Source organism: Nipponia nippon, unplaced genomic scaffold, assembly GCF_047370975.1.
Source record: "Nipponia nippon isolate SJK-2023a ecotype South Korea unplaced genomic scaffold, ASM4737097v1 scaffold_3, whole genome shotgun sequence".
NCBI classification, from domain to species: Eukaryota; Metazoa; Chordata; class Aves; order Pelecaniformes; family Threskiornithidae; genus Nipponia; species Nipponia nippon.
In genome coordinates this window covers 108,162,739-108,188,163 of record NW_028262347.1, presented here as the reverse complement: position 1 = coordinate 108,188,163, position 25,425 = coordinate 108,162,739, and the positions used below count along the sequence as shown (strand labels likewise).

Here is a 25,425-nt window from a genome sequence, read left to right as displayed (position 1 = left end):
ATAAGTAGACAAGACATATAATAAAGTACAGATACAGCATAACAAAATTTTAGTGTGTTTTAGTTTTATAATACTTCATAATATTATGATTAGCACCGCATGCCCTATGTGATAAGCATAAATGAAATTTCACTCTGAGGCTATAACATTTGCTATTCATGTTTGTTGAAAATAGTGATATGCATTGAGTGTGTGTATATACAGTATGTAGTAATTTTTAGTAGAATTCTGCTTGCTTTCTTTTTTCATATTCAAGCCAGGCAACTACTCTCTTTCTTACTCCCTTTTCGGGGGGACTGTGCTATTCAAGTAGTGCTTATACATATATGAGAATTTTTTGGGTTTCTAAAAATTAGGGCTGCATTTCTGGTAGCCTCAATTTAACAATGTCTATAGTTATTCAGCAATTAGATTGAATCCTTGAAAACTAATTGCTTTTACCCAAAAGGTAAATACAATTGAATTAGAATTGAATTCTTGTATCAGAATAAGTAAATCACACTGATCATACTAGTATATGGACATTCTCCATCTTTTAAAAAAGTTTCCAAAACAGCATACCTCAGACTGAAAAAAGGCAGTCTTGCTCTGAATAATGTTCAAAGTGGACATTTAACCATAATTAATCCGGTTTCCTATGCTATTGGGTGCCTTTCTACCAGTACAAGTTTTTTTTTTTATTTTCAAACCCTTAAAATGGTATTTTAGTTTGATCTTAACAGTCTTAGTTATCTCTCATTTTATATAATCAGTGCTTTCATATAAGTAAAATAAGATGCAAACAGTGATGAAAACTCTTTTGCTTTTTAAAAACACTTACCAATAATGTAATAAGTGGTTCTGTTGCTGTAGGCTCACCAGCTGGCGCATATGCAAGCACAGGCTAGCAATGGTGCTAGCAACCCCACGCCTACCAATGAAGAGGAAGAAGATGAAGAGGATGAATATGACTATGACTATGAATCTCTCTCTGATGGTAACAGTATCTATTTATTTATTTATTACAGTGCTGTTGTTAGAACTGTAGCAATAAGGCATGTAAATATTCTAGTTCAGGAATGGTGTAGGTAAGTTGATCTTACCTTGTGAGAGGAAGATGTACTAAATGTCCTCGGTGGCACTTTCGTGCGGTAGTCTATAATACTGTGAAAATAATTTGACTGTGTAGAGGACTTGAGTGTGACTTTAACTCCAACCATTAGATGTTTTAACTGTGCAATGTATGCTAAATTGTAGTGTTTATAAATTATATTTTATATTATTTATATTATGCAAAAATGATTGTGTTCATAGTGTACTCTATCTACATTCACCTGTATGGTCTTTTCTAAGGAGTTTAGACACCTGAAAGCTGAAGGTTCACAACAGGCTTAGCCCTTGCATTTGCAAGACTGCCATTAAATTGACCTAAGATGCAGATTCTCCAAAGTCCTCCTTGGTTACTGTCTAATCCCAGAGACCCCTGAAGTACCTATTATAGTTACACTTTCAGCATCAGCTGTTCACTTCATGTGTAGAGGTAGAGAAGCCGCTGAGTCCCTGGCTTGCTCAATACAGATGGCTTTATTAAAGCTTTAGCTGCTCAGTTAAAAAATGGTAAGGCATGCCTTACTGACTTGCCTTGTAAGTTCATGTGCTGTCTAGGCTTCAGCTATCCTAGCCTTCAGGAACTGGCAGTTTAGCATAAATCCACCTTTAGGGGCAGTTTATAGATTGGATATAATGATTGGCATGCCAGAAGTGATAAAAAATACTGCAGTTAGTAACTTCCACTACCTCTTTAGCTCTGCAGTTCAGTCAGACATGTTTGATTTAACTACAGATGAAGGACAGAATGTGCCAGACTGAGGCGGCTGAGCTGAAGTCATGCGTCTTGTTTTGCTTCTCTTGCTGCAGGGCTGGTAGGTTCTGGTAGAGCAAACAGATTGAATCAGAAACATTTAAACCTCTCCAGTTTTGTGAAAGGACATTTGTCAAAACCCCTGTGCATGGATTGAACAAGCTGGATGCATCTAAATGGGTTACTCATTATTTTTCATTGGTAGTTGTCAGAGAATATATCAAAGTAGATCACAGCGCGTTTACCCAGTGGGACAGCAGTGATGGTACAAGTGATACCAAGCTCTTTGGGTAGTTAAATGCTGCACCATTGTTAAACTCCATAAATGGGTCACAAGACTGACCAAAGGGACAAAAAAGTTACAGATGTGCTTCAGTGTAGATAAACATAAGGTAATACGTTTAGGGGAAAAATCTTAAACCTTGCTTATGTGATTCCAAGCTCAACGATAGCAGTAACAATTTGGGAGATCATGGAATTATTGAAAGTTCTCTGGAATCCTCAGTTTGGTGTGCACTGACAGCCAAAAGATGGGGATCATCAGGAGCAGTACTGAAAACAGAGCATCTTTTTGCTTCTGTGTAAAACCTTAATGTGCCACAGCTTGAGTTCTGTGTCCAGTTCTTGCCTCCAGATCTCGAGAAGGATATGGTGGAGTTAAGGAAGTTAGAGAGAAGGGCAACCAAAAAAGTAAAGGGAGTGTGGCAGTGGCCTTGCACGAGTCTGAAAAGGCTGGAATTCTCCAGCTGGTAGAGAAGAGAACTGAGGGGTGAATTTGAAGCAGGTTTGCTAAATCATGAAGTGGTGGGTAAGAGGAGTACAGAACTGTTACTCATTAGATCTAGGAGGTGCTCAGTAAAACAAGTGGAAGATGAGTCTAAAACAGGTAAAATGTAAAGTATTTCTTTGTGCAGCTGGTAGTAAAATTCTGGAATTTGCTGCCATGGGAAACTGCAGAGGCAAACGGTATCAGCAGATTGAAAAAAGGATTGGACAAATTCACGGACAGGTTTTTAAGGAAATGTTATAGGTAGAAATGTATGGTCCAACATCCCTAATATTCAGCAGTTGTGGATGTTGGGGCAGTACAAGGGACATGGACCGTGACCAGTGGCTGGATGCTCTCTTTAAACAGCATCTCCTGTTGCCACTGTCAGAAAGAGAATGCCGAGCTAGATGGACCATTGGTCGGATGCAGTTGGGCATGTTCTCCTAGGTGAAGTACTTCACTCATTGAACCTTTAGGTCTAATGGGTGCCTGTTTAAGTTCTAGGTACCATGTTCAGAGAAGATGTAAGGCTCGAGCATGCTCTGCAGCACAGAACTTCTTTCCAATTGGCCTATTATTTACATTACTGGCTTCTGTGTTAAAGATTTAAGAATAGTCACAAAATGAAGGACCTGACTGCTTGTGGTCTAGCAGTATTATTTATGCTAATAGGAAAATTTATGAGTTTGAGGCCGGTGCTGCCTTCAGTTGCATTTTGCTAGAAAGTTGGCTTAACTGGCTACTTGAGAATGCTCCTTGTGTGGGACAGGGTGGAGATAGTGTAGATGTAAATTGCTGTGAAAAACTTAGATCTTCATTAGCACGCTTGCCAGGAAAATATTGCAAGCTAACTGCAGTAAGAGATTTTTGAGCAATGTTCTAGTTAAGAGGAGGTTTGAGAAATCTGTAGCTGGCAAGAAACATTCACACCTTCCAATATATGAAGGAATCTGTGGCATGGTTTACTGCTTTATTACAATGATTAGTCTTTGGGATCTTTAATTATGTTAATATTTTGGCAAAACTAATCTAAATAATGGTCTGTAAACTTTCTAAAAGATTTTCAGTTTTATTTTCCGTACTGATACATTAGGTTTGCGTAAGGCTAATAGTTTTACAACTGACACTTAATTTTCATTTCTCTGGCTGTAAATCTTAATTTCCTTTACTCTTATTCCCTCTCTGACTCTGTTTCCCTGTAGCTGATGTCCTTAATGCTTCTCCTGCTCCTAACAGCCAGGAAGGTAAAGGCCATTTGGTTGAGCATTTTAACTGCATGAAATCAGCACTGCATCTCCAGCCTGTTAAATGTGACAGTGTGAATATATGGTTTCTACTTCATATTAAAAAAGCAATCAGAGATTTTTATATGGCATTGTTAACTGGTTAGGAACTGTTAGAAGGCTGCATGTGTGACACTGGTTATGCATAAAAAAGAATATGGTCAAAGCATCAGAAATATCAGGAATGAAATAAAACCATTCCTTTTGTGACAGTTGCAACGTTTTGGTCCAGAAAGACCAAATTAGTAGGTGTATTATTCTCTAATACATATGTAGCTTTGAAGAGGAATTTCTATAGATGTAAAAAAATATTCATTCATGGTGAATGTAAGGAGAGGAAAGCCAAAATTTGCTGTACAAAGACGTGTAAATGTTTGATTTGGTTAATTGTGTATGGACTTGACCAATTCTTTGTTGTTCAGGAATATCAGTTGTTTTCAGATGGCAAGCTTAATTCGTTAGATGACTTTGTTTTAAGCATCTTCCCAGCACAAAAGGATGGGGTTTTAAAGAAGTGCAACATATTAACCAAAGCTGAGCATTAAATTCTTAAAGTAGAAAGTTACTACTAAAAGAGAATGCTTTGACCAGTAAATGCATTATTTTGGCATCTGGTTATTCAGATAAGATTCACAGCATTGTCCACAAATATTATTAATTCAAATTAAATTTCCAGTTGAAATTGTTTGGCTTTATGTTTATTAAAATCCCATTAATTTTTAGATAACATTCTTGAAGACCGACCTGAGAATAAATTATCAAGTGATAAACTGCAGTTTGAATATAATGAAGAGACTGCCAAACGAATAAAGAAGGCTGATTGTGCTACTTACAATAATAAAGGAAAGGTAGTTCTGTTTTTTCCCCCCTTTCTTCTCAGCCACGCTTTGTTATATAACCAGCTTCAGAAGGATTTGAGCAGTTTAGGTAACTGAGACATCAGATGGCAAATGCGCTTTAATGAAGACAAATAGTAAAAAGCATGGAAGCACACCAGAGAAAATAGAACGAATGCTCAGCATACTGTTCAAGAAGAGTCCTCGGAGGTTATTGTATATACAGGCTGTTAGGCTTAAAATTTTAACTGTCATTGCTCTCAATGAAAGACTTCATTGAAGCTAAATCCAGCAGGTTATTTAGATATCTGATTTCCATTAACGTCAATGGAACTGAAGATTTCATCTGAATCTTCAGCATCTTTTGTGTATATATAAATAACATGTCGCACTATGATATCAGATAGCCACGTTACCTTTTATTAAATCATCTGACAACTGAACCACTGCATTGCTGTTTAGTAAATTGTAATTTCTCCTGAACACAGCTGTTTTTTGTCTAAATGTTTGTAGAACTGACTCCGATTGAGGCCTTTGCACACTATTCCAGTATCAGTAACAGGCATTGATGCATAAACCTGCACAGAGAGGTCTGTTAGGTGAAGACAGCAAACCATATGGGAAGAATGAGATAAAGAATTTTAAGGACATAAGATATGCAAGAGTACTTCACATTCAGTAATTTTATTATTATATGTTCCTGGAACTGTCACTTAGGTGTACGATATGGAGCTGGGTGAAGAATTCTATCTTCCGCAAAATAAAAAGGAAAGCAGACAGATTGCCCCAGAGCTATCAGATCTTGTGATTTACTGTCAAGCCGTAAAGTTCCCTGGTAAGTACACTGCCCTGTTTTATCGCTTTAGGCTTTCTAATTCTTGGAGACATTATGTTTATGTTTTGAATTAGTTAGTACAAGCATTTTCAAATTGAAGTAGTCGAGGAGCTTTTTTTCTTGATGATATGGTAGTCTGCGTAATAATAGCTCCTGGCTGAGAAGTAGTATGCATAAATTATGTGAAGACATATTGTTTGTCATATTAAAATGTTTACAAAAGTGAAATTTGCCAGTCTCCACAACTTAGACAACTGCTTCATTGCCAAATGACAGACGACAGAAAGCTTTATCTTAAGAGCTCCGAGTTCCCATGTAAGGACGTGCTGAATTAGGAAGTAAAATATTCTTCAAACCTTGCTGGAAGAGCTTGGTCACATTTCTTTAAGTGACCTCCGTTTGGCGTTTTTCACCTTTGCCTACAGCTGCGTCTTCTGTTCTTTCCTAAGTGGAAAGGAGGGGAGCCATTTGGGGGGGTAAAGCAGCCTTTTCACGGGGTGGGTGAGGACAGCCGATTGCACGCTCACAGACACTCTTTATGGAAGGGGTTAAGGAAATAGGAGGGTCTCCTTTTGTACAGTAGGAAGAATAACGTTTGCAGAGGAAAAGAAGAGGGAGTAACTGAAGAGGAGATCACTGATAGTTACTTGTTCAGTACCGAAACATGAGGTTGAGTATGTTTTGGCTTGTACTGTATACATAAATACTTATAAATTGAGAATTTATTGTTTATTGATGTATTTAATGTTTTGAATGAAAAATCTGCTTTTTAATGGAATGGTGCTCTGTGGAAAAGTTAGCAATACTGCCAAATCATGATCTTATACAAATAGAACTAGAATCAGATTAGAGAAGCTAACCAAACATAAAACAGTGTCAAATAGGCAAGATAAACACACTGAAAAATGGAGAGACATTCTTTTGTAATCTTCTATAACTTTAAGAATTGTAGGTGTCACTTGTAAAAATAATAACTTCTAAAAATTCAAATCTGATACTCTTTTTAATGAAATCTGCAATGAGATATCTTTCAAATAAAATATTTTCTTTTGAAGAATGATATTCAAGATTAAACAGAGAGAGTTGAAGTTGTTCCAAGCATTTTGACACACAAAAAAGTTCTGATGTTCTAAGAAAATTTTAAAATATTTCAGTTTTTTAATGTAATTTCAGTTATAAAAGAAATACCTGATGTCCTTACTGGATTTCTTCCTCTTGCTTTAAAGGAGACATGAATAGAACAATTAAGAAAATGAGTTCCTTTCACAGATGAACACATGAAGCTGTAGAAATTAGTTTTCCAACAAACTTTGTCTCCTTTGAGACAAATACTGCCTTCTCTGCAAGATATGTAGGCTTCCATGGCCACCGTGCTACTGATTGGATTCCTCTGCTCAGCCGGAGGGCACAGACGTGGTGCACTGCCATACCCCCATATTGTCCATTAATAATGAGAACAAGGCTGGTACATCCATGACTATGTAGCTCTATTGACCGTGTTCCTAACCAGCTCAGAAAATGCAAGAGTTTTGGAAATAGGGAGGGCAGAATTCATGTCAGTGGCTGATCAATGATGTAAATACTTTATTTCTCCTGTCTTCATGTGTGTTTACAGTTGCCTATGTCCCTGAATGTTAATCACTGATTTGTGACTATAAAAAAGGATAAGGACCATTATGTTCACTTAGCCTAGCCTACTGAGTAACACAGACTTCCCAAAGTGCTCCCTGATCAAACCAGAATTTATCATGTGGAGAAAATAACATTTCTTGTTTATAAAATCTCTGGTAACAAGGAACCCACCACAGCTCTTGTTGTTCCAGTGTTTTTTGACCCTTACAGTCCTTGCTTAACTTCAGTTTCAGTCTGTTGCATATCATCATACCATTATCTAAGAGGGTGAAGGTCTGCTCTTTTGGGTCACCCAAGATGAGGGCAGTGAAGCATACTTGAGTACGGTACTGCTATAATCCACTGGCACATGGCTTGTTGCCTTGGTGCTGAGGATCCTTACACAGTGAGTAGAGAAAGTTGTGTACATAAAAATAGGATTTGCACAGTCAAGTGCAGAGAGCAGAGAGTCACCTGAGCTAACCAGCATGACATTCAGTCACCATCTCCATTGTGTCAGACTATCTGCCATCCTCTGGATTAAAAATTTAAAAGCAGTAAAGCAGTGTGGTTATATCTAACATGAGAGATGGGCACTAAATTCTGTAACTCAAAGGATATAGCATAGGGGTTATAGGGAAATACAAAACATTTACTTCGTCATTATGGTAGTATGATAGGATCTATGTGCAATATGGTGGGATCTAAGCTGGTCCTGCTTTGACCAGAAGGTTGTACCAGATGACTTCCAGGTCCTTGTCAACCTCCATTATTTTATGAATTTATGATTCTATGAATAGGTGATGCTATATTTCGGAGTAAAATTTAAATTGGAGTGAAAAACGGAGCTTGTCTCTGGGAAGAGGCATGTCACATACAAAGCATAGCCATGGGAAAGACTGAAAGAAAACTCCCAGCTGCAGCTTACCCTGTGGCCATCACATTGGGTTCAGTTAACCCTGGTGTTTTGCATTGCGCTCTCTGGTGATTTATGAGGTTAGTCTGTTTCCTCAGTGACTGTCTCCACAACAGGATTTTGAAACATGGATCCTGCTTGCCAAATCCATTTGATCCATTGAAAACTGGGATTAACTAGTGCTGGAAGCACACTCCTCATTCTTCTAGTCAGTTCATATTCCTTGATCTCAGCTTCTACTGTCTTCTGTGGTTTATGTGTATGCTTTGGCCCAATGGGACGGTACATCTCCAGCACTGAAAACATTTATGTATATCCTAGGTTTTACTAATCCAAGCAGTTTCATTGAAACTATCAGCATCATTTTACTAAGTACATGTAGACATGCTGTAAAGATTGAGAGCTGAGAATTTACAACTGTGGACAGACTTCAGTAGAAGATAGCCCAATGTATCTTCTTTGCGATTTACATTGGTAGTTGAAATAGTAGTATTAAATCCAGAACTGTCTTTAGGCAGGTGTGAATTGATGTGAGTTCATGAGGCTCGTTTTATGAGTCACAGTTATGCAAATAACAGCGTACTTGCTTTGCTATATTTTATATCACAATTACATCTTGGGTTTCTGAGGGCATCCCACACTGCTGTGGTGTCACACCACTGCTGTGGGTGTCAGAATAACTATCGTGAGTTTTGACTTACTTTAATTTTGGTCTGCCATGTGCTCTCTCCAAGTCAACAGAAACTGACCTTAAGGGGGATTAAGTCTGTTTACTTCACTGGGATTTGGATCATGATTTTAATGATTATTTTGCTGGAATGCATATGTTTGAGTCATAGCTATACTAGAGCTTTCCCACTCCGCTTCTAGTACATATTGGCCATTAAATGCTTAATGGATTTTGCACACCTACCGTATTTCCCATCATTGAAATACAAATTCTAAACAGAAGAAGAAAACTCCGAAAATTTCTTGAGCTTAAACTGTTTAACCAACAGCATTTGGACTTTTTCCTTTACACTATCTCTTTAAATCATATTTTTGCATTTATTTAATTATGTAGGTATCTTATCCTAGATTAATTCCATTATATTCACTACTGTACAGATGTATTGCTTCTGTAGAAAGGATTTTTTTTTTAAATTATTCTAAGGATGAATACGTTGAGTCTGTTACTGCAGAATTTTTTAGTATGAATTAGGACCATTTGGTAATGTGAGACAGAGTCACTACCTTCCTCAAGCCAAAAAGTAAAATGGAGAAAAGTTATATCACAGAGAGACAACTGTATATCTGTATTGCTTCATATAAGTTTTCGTATACATTATATATGTAAACATACATAATATATAAGTATATAAAGGCATGTATGTACGTAAAGATGTTAAAATTAAATTATGGACAAAAATACACTGCTTGCCCTGTGTTCTATATAACAGGAGTATTCATGCCTTCAAAAATAATGTAAAACATGATGGAAAATGTCATGCCCTCTTGGTCATGTTTTTTGGCTCATTTATTTTACATTAATGGGAACAGGCTTGTCAACTCTAAACCCATCTGGCTCTAGCAGAGGAAAAGAAAGAAAAAGCAGGAAGTCCATTTTCGGCAACAATCCTGGCAGGCTGAGCCCCGGGGAGTCAGCTGCTCTTGCCAAAGCATCTGGAAAAGGTAAAGTTAGCATCTTCTTTCACCAGTCACGTGGAATGACTCTGTAATCCAACACACGTACCAGACCAAGTTGTTAAAGATCACATACTTTACAATGTGTAAGATGTTGAACTTTGGAATGGTTTTTCGTTAGCGCAGCAGCTATTACGGTAACGCTATTATAACTGAAGTGTTGAGTGTGGAATGTTAAAATAGGATTACTTGGTCAGGAGTATGAAGACCCTAATTTGTAAACTATTCAAAACTAATATACATTTGAAGTGATGTATCTTGAAGTTTGTATTTTGAAAGATATGAATGAATATTTTCGAAGTACAAATGGAAGGCAGAACTGTTGGGCTGGATCCAGAAAAGAATTTTTGGTGTCCGAAGTAGGACTTAGTTGCCTAAAATTCAGCCAAGTCCAAACGTGTAATTGTGCAAACTCCGGTGTTCCACCCTGGAGGTATTTAGACTCCGCAGGTGATTCAGTTTGTGAACTTGGAAATTGTACTTCTGCATATGAACAGATGTAAAGAAATACAAAGAAGGTACAGAAGAGGTTTTGGAGCAAGGATGAGACACAGATCCCCTGCCTTTCAGGTGAATGCCATAAACAGAAAGTTACAGAGTTGTACCCTTTCTTGTACTCATTTTCTGGCTCAAGGAATGTTGCATTTCTTTCAGCCCAAGGGCATGGCTGCAGCAGACAGGTTAGATTCCCTTCTAGAGGCCAGTGTCCTAAAAATGAAGTAGTCTAGTGCCTAATTCTAAAGGATATAAGTATTTTGCTGGCTTTGTCCCCTAACTCTTACAGCACTCTGGAGACTGCCTGTTTGGAGACTTAGCAGATGGCTTTCAACCTTGCCTCCCTTCCTCATGTAAAATGTATAAATGGGAAGAATAGAATTTTATTCCATTATTTTATTCAGGCAAATGCCAATTAAGTATTTATTTATGAAAATGGTTGTTAGCACATCTAATCACAGTATCATTTCAATACTTAAACACTGTGTTTCCTCTCATGGATTGTTCTTGCTGTATAAGAAGGAGTGTGACACTTAGAGTGAGTAGTGTCATTTTCCAGGATCACCTTTTTCTACATAACCAAAGTGTGCACGCATACTTCACTAGAAAATGTTGAATTCTTGGAGTCTCTGGATCTGCAGCTGTAACTTGAAGGTACTGTTTATTTTCCAGGTCCTTTTGATGTGATGCGGCAGACCTGGGAAGATCCTTGCTCTCCTTACAACTCTCCAGCTTCTCTCAGTGCTATCATAAGGACGCCCAAGTGCTATCACATCTCCTCCCTGAACGAGAACGCTGCCAAGCGGCTGTGCAGGCGGTACTCTCAGAAGCTGATCCAGCACACCACCTGTCAGCTCCTGAGGACCTACCCCGCTGCCACGCGCATTGACTCCTCAAATCCCCATCCACTGATCTTCTGGCTCCACGGCGTGCAGCTCGTGGCTCTTAACTACCAAACAGATGGTATGGGTGCACAAACGCACATTTTAATACATTTTAAATGTGAAATAAGTCCTTAAACTGTGAATTTGTATTTGACATTTGCTTTTACCTGCTGTCACGAGGGGATGTACCTGTCTGTGCGTCAAGCACAAGCAGGCTCATACCATGACGAGCTGGTCCTTGAGAGCAGCGATCCCACAGTTCAGGAGCTTTATGCCAATGCAGCAGATCTCCTGATAGCACAGAAGTGGCTGGACAGCAACACCTTCCATTTTTATTTATTTTTTTTATTTTTATTTTTATTTTTATTTTATTGCTGAAGGTTGGTTTTTTTCCCCAGTTCAAGTAGCTGTTATCCCTTTCTGGTAATTTCAAGTATGAAAAGGTACTGAACTATTTTTTACTTAGAAGTGCCACCTTGGATGCTGGTTTAATGTTGATCAAAATGTTTTTGGGCCATTTTCTATCCTATCTTGTGTTCCTTCGCCTTTTCGATGGGGGATCCATTAGGTCATCTACAGAGCTACACAATCAGTGCTTTTTCATTCTGCAGTTCAGGGCAAATACCTGGAAACTTCTCAGAGGATAGATGTAGGCAAGCCCTACAGTTGCAGAAAGACAACAGAAAGGGATAGAAAACAATGAACTGTTCTTATAGTTTTGTGTAATGAAGTATTGGATAGATTGGATACATAAATTACAGCTATCTTTGAAAATCAAGTATGAATTGATAGTACACAACTAAAAAAAGAAAAAAATATCCTTAAAACGTGTCTTTGTCTTCACTGTTACAGTTTTTCCGTTGTACCGTTGCTCTTTCTCAGTTTTGGCTGCCTTACTTTCACAGATCTTCCTCTGCAACTTAATGCGGCGATGTTTGAGGCTAATGGTGGCTGTGGATATGTTTTGAAACCTCCTGTTCTGTGGGATAAAAATTGTTCCATGTACCAGCAGTTTTCTCCGTTAGAAAGAGATCTTGATAATAAGGAGCCAGCTATATATTCTTTAACAGTAAGTATGTTAAAAGGGAATTTCATACAGCCAAACAGATAGAAGTAGACAATGTTTAACTATAGTCTTTAACCAGCATTACAGTCATGCTTCTGTATGAAAAGATTTGAACATGTAATTGTTGCTTGTATTTCTGAAGGTCAGCATAACTAAAAGAAATTGGAAGGGGAAGGAGCAAATACTTGTCTTTATTTTATTTTATTTTATTGGCTGGTTTGTTTCCATAGTTACTTTCACTGTTTCCTTTACAATATTTGTCAAAACCCAGTCCTGAAAGCATTTTCCCTGGGACTACAGAACTGTATAAAATTATACATGTGCCTGGATGTTTCACACATCTGTGAACACTTGAGAAGCTATACAAAAAGCCATTATGAAAAGCTGTACTGAATATTAAAAAATGTTGTTTTAAAAGTTAAGTAATAAGATATATCATTCACGGATTTATGGCCAAAAAAAAAAGTGTTCTGAGAAGCTGGTCCCTTCCAGGAAATGTTTCAGAAAAGTGAGATTCATAAGAATCAAAATTCTCCCAGCTGCGGTAATTGCACACCTAATTCTTGTGTTGTGTACGCCAAAGCAAGCCCGAGGTCAGTGCCATCACCCCAAAGTAATGGAGAACAAAATTTGATCCTTTTTGACTATGTTACTGGTACATTCCTTCTGGATTAACTTTCAGATGCCTTGAATGGTTGCGCTCATGATGTATAGTGTATTTTTTTCAGAGGAAAGACACTGTAGCAACAGCATGGAGGGGGGGAGGTTGAAGCAGCTTTGCTTCTGAAATGACTGCCCTGGCAATTACAAAAGTAGGGGAATGTTGTAATTAAATCAGCATGTTAACAAACTGTCCGTAGGAGTGTGATAAACAATGTTTAGCTCAGAATCGTGACGGTAAAAGAATTACTCCACTAATTGGTTTCTCTGTGTCCGCCTCGGCTTCAGATTGTGTCCGGACAGAACGTCTGCCCCAGCAATAGCACGGGCAGTCCCTGCATTGAAATCGATGTGCTGGGGATGCCTCTGGACAGCTGCCATTTCCGCACGAAGCCCATTCATCGCAACACTCTCAACCCCATGTGGAACGAGCAGTTCCTTTTCCGGGTTCACTTCGAAGATTTGGTCTTTCTTCGGTTCGCAGTTGTTGAAAATAACAGCTCAGCTGTAACAGCTCAGAGAATCATTCCCCTAAAAGCTCTAAAAAGAGGTAGAGTATAGTTTGTAGCGACACCCTATGCCAAAATGGTCCAGCAGATTCCTGGACTGAATCCTGACGGAGGGATATTTTTAATCAGCTGGTTGCGTTTTTCTGGAGGAGACAGGGAGCAAATATCAGACAACATACTTTGCCCTGGCAGTACGATGTTGATCTAATCGACTCCCCGGGAGCTGGAGGCTGCCCCAGTGACTTGTAAAAAGTCAGATCCTGTGCTGTTGCAGAGACTGGGGCATCTTGTACGCAGTTGCTCCGATCCTGAGCTGTGGCTGTGAGGTTGGGTTCACCTTGAGACTTGCTGCTCCCTTAGGAAGCATGGAGTGGTTTCACTCCCTGCCTTGTCCTTTGCCCAAGAAACTGCTGTAACTGGTGATCACTGGGCAGAGGGGAATTGCACTTCTTGCAGCCATGGCTGGAGGAGAGGCAAAGGAAGGGTGAAAAAAGGTGAGGGAGATGAGGCAGCATCATTAATTCTGTGACACCTGGGGGAGGGAGTTTCCATATTGCCAGCAGCTCTTCAGCAGAATAGTAAAAATACTTTTCACATTCGCTTTGTGCCACTGTAATACTACACAACAGTCTTAGCATATGAGATCTGGCCATAGACATGCATTTTCCTGGTGAGAATTTGTCCTTGTTTCATTCATTTTCTAATATTTAGCTATTTCATGTATGAATATAATGAATATTACGGCAAAACAAAGGTAGGCAGCTGTATGAGCCACTCAGCAGTTCATAGCATTTGGGTTACACTATTGTACAGACAGAGAGTGCTAATGCAGTGTTATTACAATGCTTTAAATCCTATAGGTGTGGCAAATTGTAGCTATAAATATAGCAAATTTGAGTTTTCCATTTATGAGACTTGTGTCCTAGGATGTGGCAAAGTACTTACAGAAGGGTTTTTTCTCTTTAGGCTATAGACACGTCCAGCTCCATAACCTGCACAATGAAGCATTAGAAATTTCTAGTTTGTTCATAAACAGTCGGAGAATGGAAGAAAGTCCCTCTGGAAACACTATGCCTGCATCTGTGGTAATTTAATTGTTTTTTTTGTAAATGCTATGTATTCCTGTCTTAATGACAACTATGGTCTGAAGACTTCTAGACCCAGACTGTTCAAAGATGTTAGCCCCTAAACCCTCACATTTTTCAGAAGTACCTCGGTGCCTAATTCTTTTGGGCTTTGGTGGAAGTAAGGTTCTCCCATCTGGCTGAAACTGTGGGAGGGTAAATCTTCTCAAAGTCTGGCTTTCGGTGTATTTAGGTACAGCACGAGAACTCCTGTGCTGGAGGAGGAGTGTGGCTGAGCAGGAAGGTTCAGAGCTGCCTCATGCATTCCTTCATGCATGAATCATAAGCAATGCATTTGGGACAAAAAAAAGAAAGATGCAAATTAGCAACAACTTTGGAATAATGAGAGTAAAATTGAATTCTGTTACAGGAAAAGATGGAGTCTGTATTTGCATAAATACATACATATTTATATATGTGTGTGTGTGCACATCTATATGCTTACATGCACAAGTATGTATACATACACATATAGATATGTATGTAGTATACATATAACAATACATAGGTATGTATGTGATTATTTTTTTTTAAATAGCCCTTAATGTTAGGTTACCTGGGTTACTTGTGTTTTAGTGACTTTAAGCACGTATATTATCATTTTGCTGATTCCTAAAGCGTTAGATAAAACCTCCTGAGCTACTGTCTGTGCAGCAGATGTGTTGCAGACGTTATCCTCCTGTGAATACATGCCAAACGCATATCTTGGTGAATTACTAGGGCAGAAAGGAAGAACATTACATTTGGAGGGTAAAACGAAGCTATAGATTTTCATCCAGTCATTCGTACGCTGAATCCAAATAGTCTGAGCTCAGCTAGAATGCAGATGGCGAGCGATGGAGGTCTGCCCTTTGTTCAGTGGCAGTTTATGTACTATCACTGGAAAACTTCCTCCTCCTTTCTCTTCAGCTTCAAGGTAGGGTGGGGTGGGGTCTTCTGGGGGGTTGGTTTCTTGGGGGTTTCTTTTAATGCCTTGATCTGTACTGTAAGAGACATGTATTAGCTGGATAGCTTTGCTCTGTCAAGGTCCTTACAACTTGTGCGTACAGTTTCTTTTAAGCAACCTAAAAATAACATGCCTGTGTAAAAACATTCAGTAACCTGTTGAATGTTGTCTGAACAGTCGTTTAGCATGGGGGAAAGGAAAGCTGCTGTGACTTACAAAGTGACAATTCATGGAATTCCAGGCCCGGAGCCTTTCACTGTTTTTAATGTAAGCGGGGGGACCACGGCCGCACAGCTTCTCCATCAGGTAAGTTGCCTGCTGAATTGCAGACTCTAATTGCCAGAACCCGCACTGACATAATTCTGGACATTGATCTCCCTGCATTTCTCAGGGTCATTCTAGGTCGTTCATCACAGCAAGGGGGTGCTTTAGAAACTTACTACTGTGGAATTAATTGCATTGCAAACTCAGACTATCATCCGTGAAATTTTCCCAATCTTGGCTTCAGAGAATGGGTTTATAACCTTAGAACATACTCCCTATTAGTATTTTAATATTTGGGCATATGCAGATGAGAAAAACAATCTTTCTGACTGACGGAGGCAGTGGGCTGCCCTTACAACAAGGGCAAACATTTCTGCGCAATTCTTTGAACTTGAGCACCATAGGAATACAGAGTAAAAGTGAGAGGGCTAAGTTCATGAGTAGAAAAACCAGTTAACTCAACAGGGATTGTTATTCTAGCAGTGGGAAAAGACTGTACTGTCCTGGGATTATGAATAAATTGTCTGGCCAGCCAAACAGGACAGAAATAAGCTTAAATAGTACTGCCTTGTCTGGAATAGTTGAACTGCTTGGCTAGGCTAAAGAGAACAGTACATTACCCTGGAGTAAAATATCTGAATAATAAATAGCACATCAGAAATCTTGCCTACACTATCAGAATACTTATTGATTCTTAAAGCTTCTTTATTCATTCTCATTTATAACCGCCAATTATGCAGTGTTTATATTTAGCATTCTAATTGCTGTGTGTTTATTGTGGTCTGTTTTAGCTCTTGGCTACTACAAAAGGCACCGAGTCATGTGCTGCAGACTATTTTCTGATGGAAGAGAAAAGTTTTATATCCAAAGAAAAGAGTGAATGCAGAAAACCACCATTCCAGAGAGTGATTGGTCCTGAAGAAGGGCTAGTGCAGCTTTTGAACAGTTGGTTCCCAGAAGAAGGATATGTTGGAAGGATCATCTTTAAAACCCGAGAGGAAGTAAGTCTGTTCTAGATAAATTGTTATTTACAAAGGTAGCTAAAAATAGCTGTTAGCACCGGGAAACAAAAGGGTGCAGTACTTGTTGCGCTACTTGGTGAGTAATGTCAATGCTGTGTACCTCATTTAAAAACAAACATGACTCTGGAGTGAGCACAACTGGACGTTGCACACCTGTGCGACACTAACTTGACTTCACTCAGCTCCAGGATCAGCTATGTGGTGTTTAATCGTTATCGCAACAGCTCAATGCCACTAGCTTACTGTTTCGCCTGATAGTTCTAATTTAATGTAAATCTAGATTTTGATGTGATAGGAAATTAATATAAAGAAGGATAATAGTTAATACCAAAGGATCATACATAACAGAACTCCAGACTACAATTATCAATCAGTTTAGATGTCAGCAACTTCTCTGTTCAGAAAAATTAGAAAGGATTTTAATATTAAAGAACTCTAAAAACCTCAAAGGCTGATTAAATTATCAACGATAGCCTAAAATAACGAAATAGTTGAGTTCTTTAAGTTTAAAGGAGGAAGATGGAGCAATTACTTCCGTTTAAACTATGAGCAAAACATCCACAGCTTGAAAATATGCAAGTGCCCAGGTGTGAGAGAGAAAGAAGAAAGCAGGAGAAAGACACTTAATGATCTCATCTTCAGAGGCACTTCCTTCAGGCAGTTCAGCATATAATAACGTTTGCTTAGCCTGAACGTAGTAATATATGTACACGTATGTTTATATACACAGATTTTACATACACAAATGACAGACATCCTCTGGGATCCCTTAAAATGAAAAAATATATTGTTAACTGATTATTTTGACACAACTTATGATAAAACCTCCATTTGACAAAATTGTGTTACACAAATCAGTGTTTTGTTTTCCCTTATTTCTAATAGTTGGAGCAAAAACTATTTAGTAGAAATTCGCTTGTGGAAATAGTAGCCTACTTAATTCAGTTGCCTGCAACGCTTAGTTTGTAAGCGTATGCGACCACAAATGTGTCACTGCCAAACCCCATTCTTTCAGAAAGCATGGGTTAAAATCTCTCTTAGCGTATGTGAAAATTAGGCTGTAGTTTTGTCCTGTGATGCTAGTACCTCAAAGCATTATCTGCAATTTTGAGCCTTTCTGCAGATAGCAGCCTCAGATCTTGGAGCTAGAAATGAAGCTGCAAATTTGCATGGAAAACCAGGGAGCGGGTCCACCTGTAGGGTGTGATACGCAGCCCATGTTTACAGCTGGTGGATTCACACTGTGTTAGAAGGGGTTGGAGAGAAATGCATTACCTGAGAGAAGGTGCAGGGAGGAATTCTGTCTAACATCTGCAGTAGTCAGAGAGCCTGAAAAAGGACAGAGAAGCAGCCTTCCTCTTGCTCCACAGGAAAACATTCGCTCAGACTTCTTGCTCTCTGAATTCTTTTGGCTTTAGTGCAGGGACAAGGAGAGAAAAGGACACTTTCCACCATCTCCCATCTTAATGCCAGCATTACATGACAAAACATAATTTTGCATACATAAGGAAATAAAGGATTTGAGTGTTCATTTTTGCATAATGTGGTACTATGCATATGTCTCCATTCCTTGCCTACTACAAAAGGTATTTCAGACACTGATTTTAGAAACACAGGTATTTATTATTAGCAATAGCGGCTTGTCAAAACTCCTACATAGAAGACTTGCATTTAATGAAATGGAGCTGGGGCAACAGCACACTGTCCGATTTTCATGTGATAAAAACCTTTTGTGACCACCTGCTATTAGTTACGTCTCTGAAGTAAATTATTTTGGCTCTCCTTTTTTCTACAGAATTTAAACGAGAGAAATGTCTTTCAAGAAGCAAAGGAAGATGCAGCCATCAGCTCCGAGGATGACAGTTTCTTTGTTCAGGTACATGATGTCTCCCCAGAGCAGCCACGCACCGTCATCAAAGCTCCCCGCTTCAGCACAGCTCAGGATGTCATACAGCAGGTAAGGAGCGGGTTTGCATTGCGTAGGTCTGTCACGCGCAGGGTGGAGGTTGGTTTCACACAAGATACGGTGGGGTTTGTTCTCACCACTAGCTGAGGAATCAGTTTAGTAACCTGAACCTGAGGGAATGCCTTCTTCTTTGTCTTTTTTTTTTTTTTTTCTGCTTCTAAACAGACCCTTTGCAAAGCCAAATACTCCTACAGCATTTTGAGCAATCCAAATCCAAGTGACTATGTGCTCTTGGAAGAGGTGACGAAAGAGCCGGCAAACAAAAAGTCCTCAACATCTAAACCATCTCAGAGGATTCTCTCTGATCAAGAGTGTGTGTTTCAGGCTCAAAGCAAGTGGAAGGGAGCAGGAAAATTTATCCTTAAACTCAAAGAACAGGTTCAGGTAAAAGATTAAATACTTTGCAGCAGGTTTTATGGATGGTGTATCAGCTCAATGGGAACGTATTTTCAATGGGAGGGAGACACGACTGGCACGAGGCTCAATGGGGAGAAGAGACTACAGCAAAAAGCAGGTTCTTCTTTTCTCCGCACCTCCCTTACTTTCTTCTTTGCAAAATTGCATCAGTTACATCCAGCAACACGGTTCCCGCACAGCCTGCAAATCCTGTGACAGCCTTTGTCTTTTGCTACCAGCTTTCTGTTTTTCAAAATCTTCTGGCTGTGCATGCCCTGCTCCCTATCATAGCAAAGCAGGACTATTCAAATGGGCAGAACTTAAAAACTACTGGAATACAGTCCCCTTTATTCCTGCCCAGTGAAAAAGTTGCTCTGTTGCTTTATCTCAGGCTTTGGAAAATGGCAGGAATGCAGTACTTGCCTGCTGGGAGTAGGAGCCGCGTTCTCCTTTCCAGCAGATGCCACCAATCCACAGCAGTTGTTGCTTTAAAGTAACTGTGTCATAAGCACAGATTTTTATACAAGTTTATACCAAATTTGCTAAACATGTCTTTGACAATGCATAATTTTCAATTAATTTATTCAGAACAATCAGAAGGACGTGCTGGGCTATGAAAGCACAGCCGCACCGAATTTCAAAAGGGAGACCTGCTTAGAAATATGTTAGGTGGTTTCATATTAATTCCCTATTTCACAGCTAACGAACAGCCTGTTAAACCACTTCTGTGATCCGATTTATTTTTGTTACAGGCAGCACGAGATGACAAAAGAAAAGGCATCTCCTTTACCAGTGAACTCAAGAAGTTAACCAAGTCAAGTAAGCAGTATCGGGGATTCATATCGCCACCTCTGCAGGTCTTGCCCGACAGTCCACAGAGCAAGGACGAAAGGTCTGCGGGCAGTCTGACTTTTAGCGACATTATGGAATAATAACCACCACTGCCTACAGTGCGGTCTGTTCAGGTATGAGATAGTGATCCTAACTCTGAGCAATCGTTTAATACAGGACTTACAGAGCATTTTTTTCAAAGTTGTAGTTGGTTAAACCATAGTGAGGTACAAGGGACTGACAGAAAGATCCATAAAAGCCTGAGGCGTTGGTGTGCGCAGGCACAATAAGGTCAGCAACGTCTCCAGTTATTTATTATGGCATTTGCAGAGTAAATCAGAATGGTGTGAAGACTGGAGCTTTACCCACTTTCTTTGCCCATTTGAAAAACAAAACCAAAATATTGCATCCTGGTTGATTTTATAGTATGCATTTTTATCAACTAACTGTGTTTAATTAACGATGTCCTGTTACTCTTTTGCTCTTGGCCAAAGTAAATAGAAGTATCCAGCAGAGCTTTTGTTATTTTTCATTACATGCATATAATAAAATCACCAGGACTGACGATCTCCTTTTTAGCTAAAACAAATATATAGTGTTAATTTCTCTCTGTGGAAATTTTGCCAGAAATGTTTATTCTGTACCTCTTCAATTTCTTCCATCTTGCTTGATTTAAAACAACAAATGAAATACACAAGGCAAGGCTGGCCCGTTTATATGAAGATAGTACGTGTAACTTGTCCACCGATGTACACTAACCAGATATTTGCACAGTGCTACTACAGCACTGAGATATCATCTGAGAAGTTACAGCTCATTGCAAATGAAGAAGCAATCTTTCTCAGTGTTGATAATCCCATCTCACGTGGCCAATTTAATATTACATTCTTCTTTCCACATACACCTAATTATTAAAGCATTATTTGACATGCACTGTCATACTACTGCTAAATCATTATATTAACAGAATTCAAGCAATATTTTCATTTGCAAAATATTTCAAATATGAAGGGACAAATTTGACACCTTATCTCTAGGCTACTATAAAAACCCTAAATCCTCAAAGCAATCTGAATTAAAGAAAGGCAAAGTAAATTATGGAAAGATCCCGGTCATATTCCCTCTTCTTCTGCATTTGTTCTTTCATTTTTTTTGAAAACTGGAATTTACATCACTGAATCCTTCTGCAGTGCCTTTGGAAGAACCTGCTGCGGTCTGAACTGGTCAGCATGTGCCCTGTGCTATAGATGCTTAATCCAGGCAATACTGCTGGATTAACATCCAGAATCTGGGAATCCTAAGTGGGATGTTGTAGATTGGAAAGATGCCTGTCAGCTATCGGAAGATTCTCCTCTTCCCGTATCTTCACATCTGCAGATTCTCAATGGGCGGATGAAGAAGTTGTCTTGGACTGTATGTTGTAAACAAACATGTGTCATCACCCCCCCCCTTTTTAAACAAAAGATAATTTTAGCTAGTTGCCAGAAGGCAGAGAACTGAAGGCAGAGAACCAGAGTGTTCTTTTATGTGTATTATATTAAAATAATGCACTTTTACCTGACGATTTCTGTTAAACACTGTGTTAAGTGATTGTAAAGAGATTTAAATATACTGTAACTTCCTTCGCATATCTGTTTAACTTTGGTGAATATACACAAAAAGCTCAAATTATTTATGGTTTCTCTACTTTAACAAAATAATGTACAATAGCTAAATACACCTAACTGGTAGTGATACTTTTACAAGGAACAACATTTTCTTCTTATAAATTCTAGTTTTCCAGGCTTGTGTTGAAAGAAAGAATATTTATTATCATGTTCCAAAGTACATGCCGTTGTATAATATATTTATCATATACTACTACTTAGAAAATGCAGAATTTTTACCTCTCTCTGGATTTAGAGGAAGAAATGTTTGAACTTTTCTGGTTGTTTCTTTTCCGCACAAGACGTTTAATACCCAAAACTGACCAAACTCAAAACAATGCATTGATAACATTTCAAAATTTTGAATTCAAAATACATTTTTCCATACAGTCAGGAAATGTCTTTTTACTCGTCTGTTAAACCCAGGGAGTATAAAGAACTCTTTAACACTATAACTCTTGACATTTTTGTTTACATAGAAACACTGTTGTAAAGTTTTATGTTTGCTGAATTCATCTTTTGATATTTAAGTTAGTTGTGATTGTCTCTTTTTTTTTCTCCATGGGAGTTATTAATGTGCTTGCTTAGTTAAAACAATCCATACCAACTTAAAGGGGCACAAGTGAAACAATTGCGGCAATCAGTCATCCACAGATTTCCCACAGGAAGTGTATCTGTGGTGAATAAATTGCTCTGCATACATCTTGTCTCCCTAGAGCAATCCCTAAACAAAGCATTTCAGTTACCTGGTGTGACTACATCAAGAAATCCATTACTATAGGGAGTGATTCATGCACTCAGCTATTCCACATCAACTTCAGCACTTGCGCACAAAATGCTGCTGCTCCTAAGAGAGGAGCTGCATCAGGCAAAGGATAAAACGGCAGCGTAACTAAAATGAGGTTTACTTTCGATAGTGCAAGGACGAAAGGGAAAGAAGTTACAGGCAAGCAGTCCTGTGACACCCACCCACCCCCCCCCAATTAGAAAATGAAATAAAAAGAAAGCAAAGTCATTAATTGGCATATAAACAAGCAGACAGAAGCTGCATTCTGTCACCAGAAGCTATGAAGTCTTTCACTATACACTACAGAAAATTCCTATAAAGTAGCCATTACCAAAGCAAAAAGGTGCCCTCTTGAGGTCATTTCCAGCTTCCAGGGAAAATAAGCACAGACACACAAAAAAAGAGTCAAATTTCCTTGTGGCATATCCTCCCAGAGACCATGCACTTCCCACTGCTTATCATCAGTACTGATGTGGCAAAACAGCATTTTGCAATTCAGCAATCACGATCGCATTCAAAACCCAACCACCTCCTAGCTCAGCCTCTTCACTCACGTATTACCCATTCTAACTACGTAGCCAGCCTCTGTAAGAATGAGGTATGCTCTCTCCCTGCCCCACACCCACGGCACATGCGTCATGCAAGACTGATACAGAGTAAAGCGTTAGAAGTGACAACTTACCCATAGTTTTATAGGCGTAGTTTGCTTTCAAATACTTGGTAATTACTGGGAAATACTTACATCAACCTACGACACAATTCAACTAATGCAACTTTAACATTTTTAAAAATGTTAGTTTCGGTCTCTCTTATTTTAACACAGTAGCAGTTTCCTATCACAAAGAATTTTTTCTTTCTGTGTTTTTATGGCATTTTAGAAACAATACTTTCCTAGAGAGTTTGCCCTTACCTATTTGGCTTTGTCTTGTTATATTCAGCAGCACTGAAAATAAAACTCTTAACATCACCTGTAGTATCATAGTCATCTGGAAGACACACTTGCTAATTCATTAGATTCAACATAGAAAGTTATTACACCCATGTCATCATCCACTAATGGTTTTCTGTCACATAGATTTAAAAAGAAAAAAAAAGCCCTTGGGAAATTAGGGGACAACGGTAGCCACGTCACATTGTGTAACGCAGGTCTAACCATAGCCTGCAGTCTAGTGGCAATTTAAAACCAGTAGTTTTGTACTATTTCTACTAACACAATAATTTTCTAGCTGTAGGAATAGTTTATTCATAAAAGTATCTTCCTCATCAATCAAGGTCTAAAGCTGCTTTTGCTGCTTTTTATCACAGTGAAAGAGAACAGCGAAGTATTTGGCTGTTAAACCCCAACTTCATAGGAGGCATGTAGACACTATACTGCTCCAGTATTGTCATTAATGTACATATATCACTTAATTTCAAGTTTAGGTATTGCTAAACATCAGAGTAAACTTTTGTTGGTGAAATGTGGTAGCTTTTGGGGTGAAGTTGGAAAAGAGTACAGTATCCTTCCATTTGTATTAGTTCCAAATATCCTAATAATGACAATGCAACACCACTTGAAGCATTAAAAAGTTGGGGGGTTTTTTTGTTAACTTTTGTGAAAGCCCAGTTAGACAGATTTCTTGTGCTGAGTTATTATTCTAATAGTAAAGTTTATTCTATTTAGCCACAGATTTTACTTCTGCAGGAATACTTGTCCACACATTCCTATGACAAGACTGACAAAATAACTTTGTCCCTTTCTGTGCTTTTGGCTGGGCATGGACATCAATTAGGAAAATACATTCATTTTTACATTACAAACTATTTACAGGAAACCACTTCCAGGATAAAGTTTGAAAGAAAGGAATGTAAATAATCAACACCTTCCAGAAACATGCAGTCTCTGAGTGGTAGCAGGCCTCACGCTGAACAGTTTACAGGTGGAAAGCTCATGCTCTGTTGCCTATTGGCAAAAATACAGAAGTATTTTATTCTATACTATTTTAAAATCACTGTTACTTTTCTACCAATTTCTTATATTTTCCTTGTGTAGCATGTGCTGCTTGCAGTGGTGGGACAAAAGTTGGGCAGCCAGGGATCCTGGCCCCATTGCAGTACTAATCAGTTTGCAGAACTGGGGCACGCCAGGAGGTACTTCCTATCACCTGAAGGGTTTCCTGTTTCTATCTTACTAATTCCAAGTTTAGCAGTTAGAAGAATAAAAAATACTACGTCAGTTTTAATTTTTAAAACGTAGTCACATTATTTTTATTGCTACAAATATTACTAGATGAAGTATCTCAATAGCCATCTTTAGAAAGCCATCTGCTTCTAGAAATCACATGCTTTCAAGAATTCAAGACTTTAACATGGAAAAAATCTAAATATTTCAAGAACACATTCTCTTACATTCATAGGTTGTCTTTAAAAAAAGAACTTGCTGGTAGCTTTACATTTCAGTGAAAGGTTGAGTCTGCAACTTCTGAAACTGAACTGTCTGTTCTGCGCTAGCTCTCTGAATGCGTCAGCTAACATTTGGTTTTTAATCACTGGTTGTTACTAGTCCACTATAAAACTCAGTTTACTTTTAGGGTAGCCCACTAAATGTAACAACAGTGGCGTTTTTCCCGTCTGTGATAAATATTTTGTAACTTCAATAGCGATAGACGTTTGGCAGAGTTAGCAAATTAAACACAAAAATCAATAGCAGTAAAAAGATTTCACTCCAATACCTGTATAGGATATTTCAGAATGACTTAGTTGTACAGTTGTCTGCCTCTTAAAGCATGTCAAAGTACTCTGACAATGCAACATCACTATATGCCAGTCTTTATATTGTTTGGAAACTATATAAAATGAACAATTCTAAAAGTGACTTTTCCACCTGGACTATCTTCTCTCTGCTGACTTGAAGAATAAACTTGTATTTGTATATGTTGTAAAAAAAATAAACAGTTTAAGATGTTGACTCTTTGCTTTTGCCTTCCTGAACTGCCAAAGTACTGGCAAATGGCCCCCTTGTAATTTTCAGAATTTAAATCCCATCTATATTTGCAACCACTTAACAACTAAAAAAA

General features: G+C 38.5%; 1 protein-coding gene across 2 annotated transcripts in view; it reads left to right on the top strand.

Moving 5' to 3' along the window:
- PLCE1 (phospholipase C epsilon 1) overlaps positions 1-25,316 on the top strand; it is a 172,806-nt gene extending 147,490 nt beyond the window's left edge. For both annotated transcript variants that reach the window (XM_087764482.1, XM_087764483.1), the window contains 14 exons: positions 853-976; positions 4,616-4,740; positions 5,446-5,563; positions 9,630-9,761; positions 10,941-11,231; positions 12,058-12,221; positions 13,167-13,428; positions 14,354-14,472; positions 15,635-15,763; positions 16,513-16,722; positions 18,539-18,700; positions 18,875-19,093; positions 19,858-20,070; positions 21,127-25,316. In XM_087764482.1, the coding sequence (XP_087620608.1) occupies positions 853-976; positions 4,616-4,740; positions 5,446-5,563; positions 9,630-9,761; positions 10,941-11,231; positions 12,058-12,221; positions 13,167-13,428; positions 14,354-14,472; positions 15,635-15,763; positions 16,513-16,722; positions 18,539-18,700; positions 18,875-19,093; positions 19,858-20,037 (2,235 nt within the window). In that variant the 3' untranslated portion in view covers positions 20,038-20,070; positions 21,127-25,316. The remainder of the gene's footprint in view (positions 1-852; positions 977-4,615; positions 4,741-5,445; positions 5,564-9,629; positions 9,762-10,940; positions 11,232-12,057; positions 12,222-13,166; positions 13,429-14,353; positions 14,473-15,634; positions 15,764-16,512; positions 16,723-18,538; positions 18,701-18,874; positions 19,094-19,857; positions 20,071-21,126) is intronic.
- Positions 25,317-25,425: the final 109 nt, after the last annotated feature.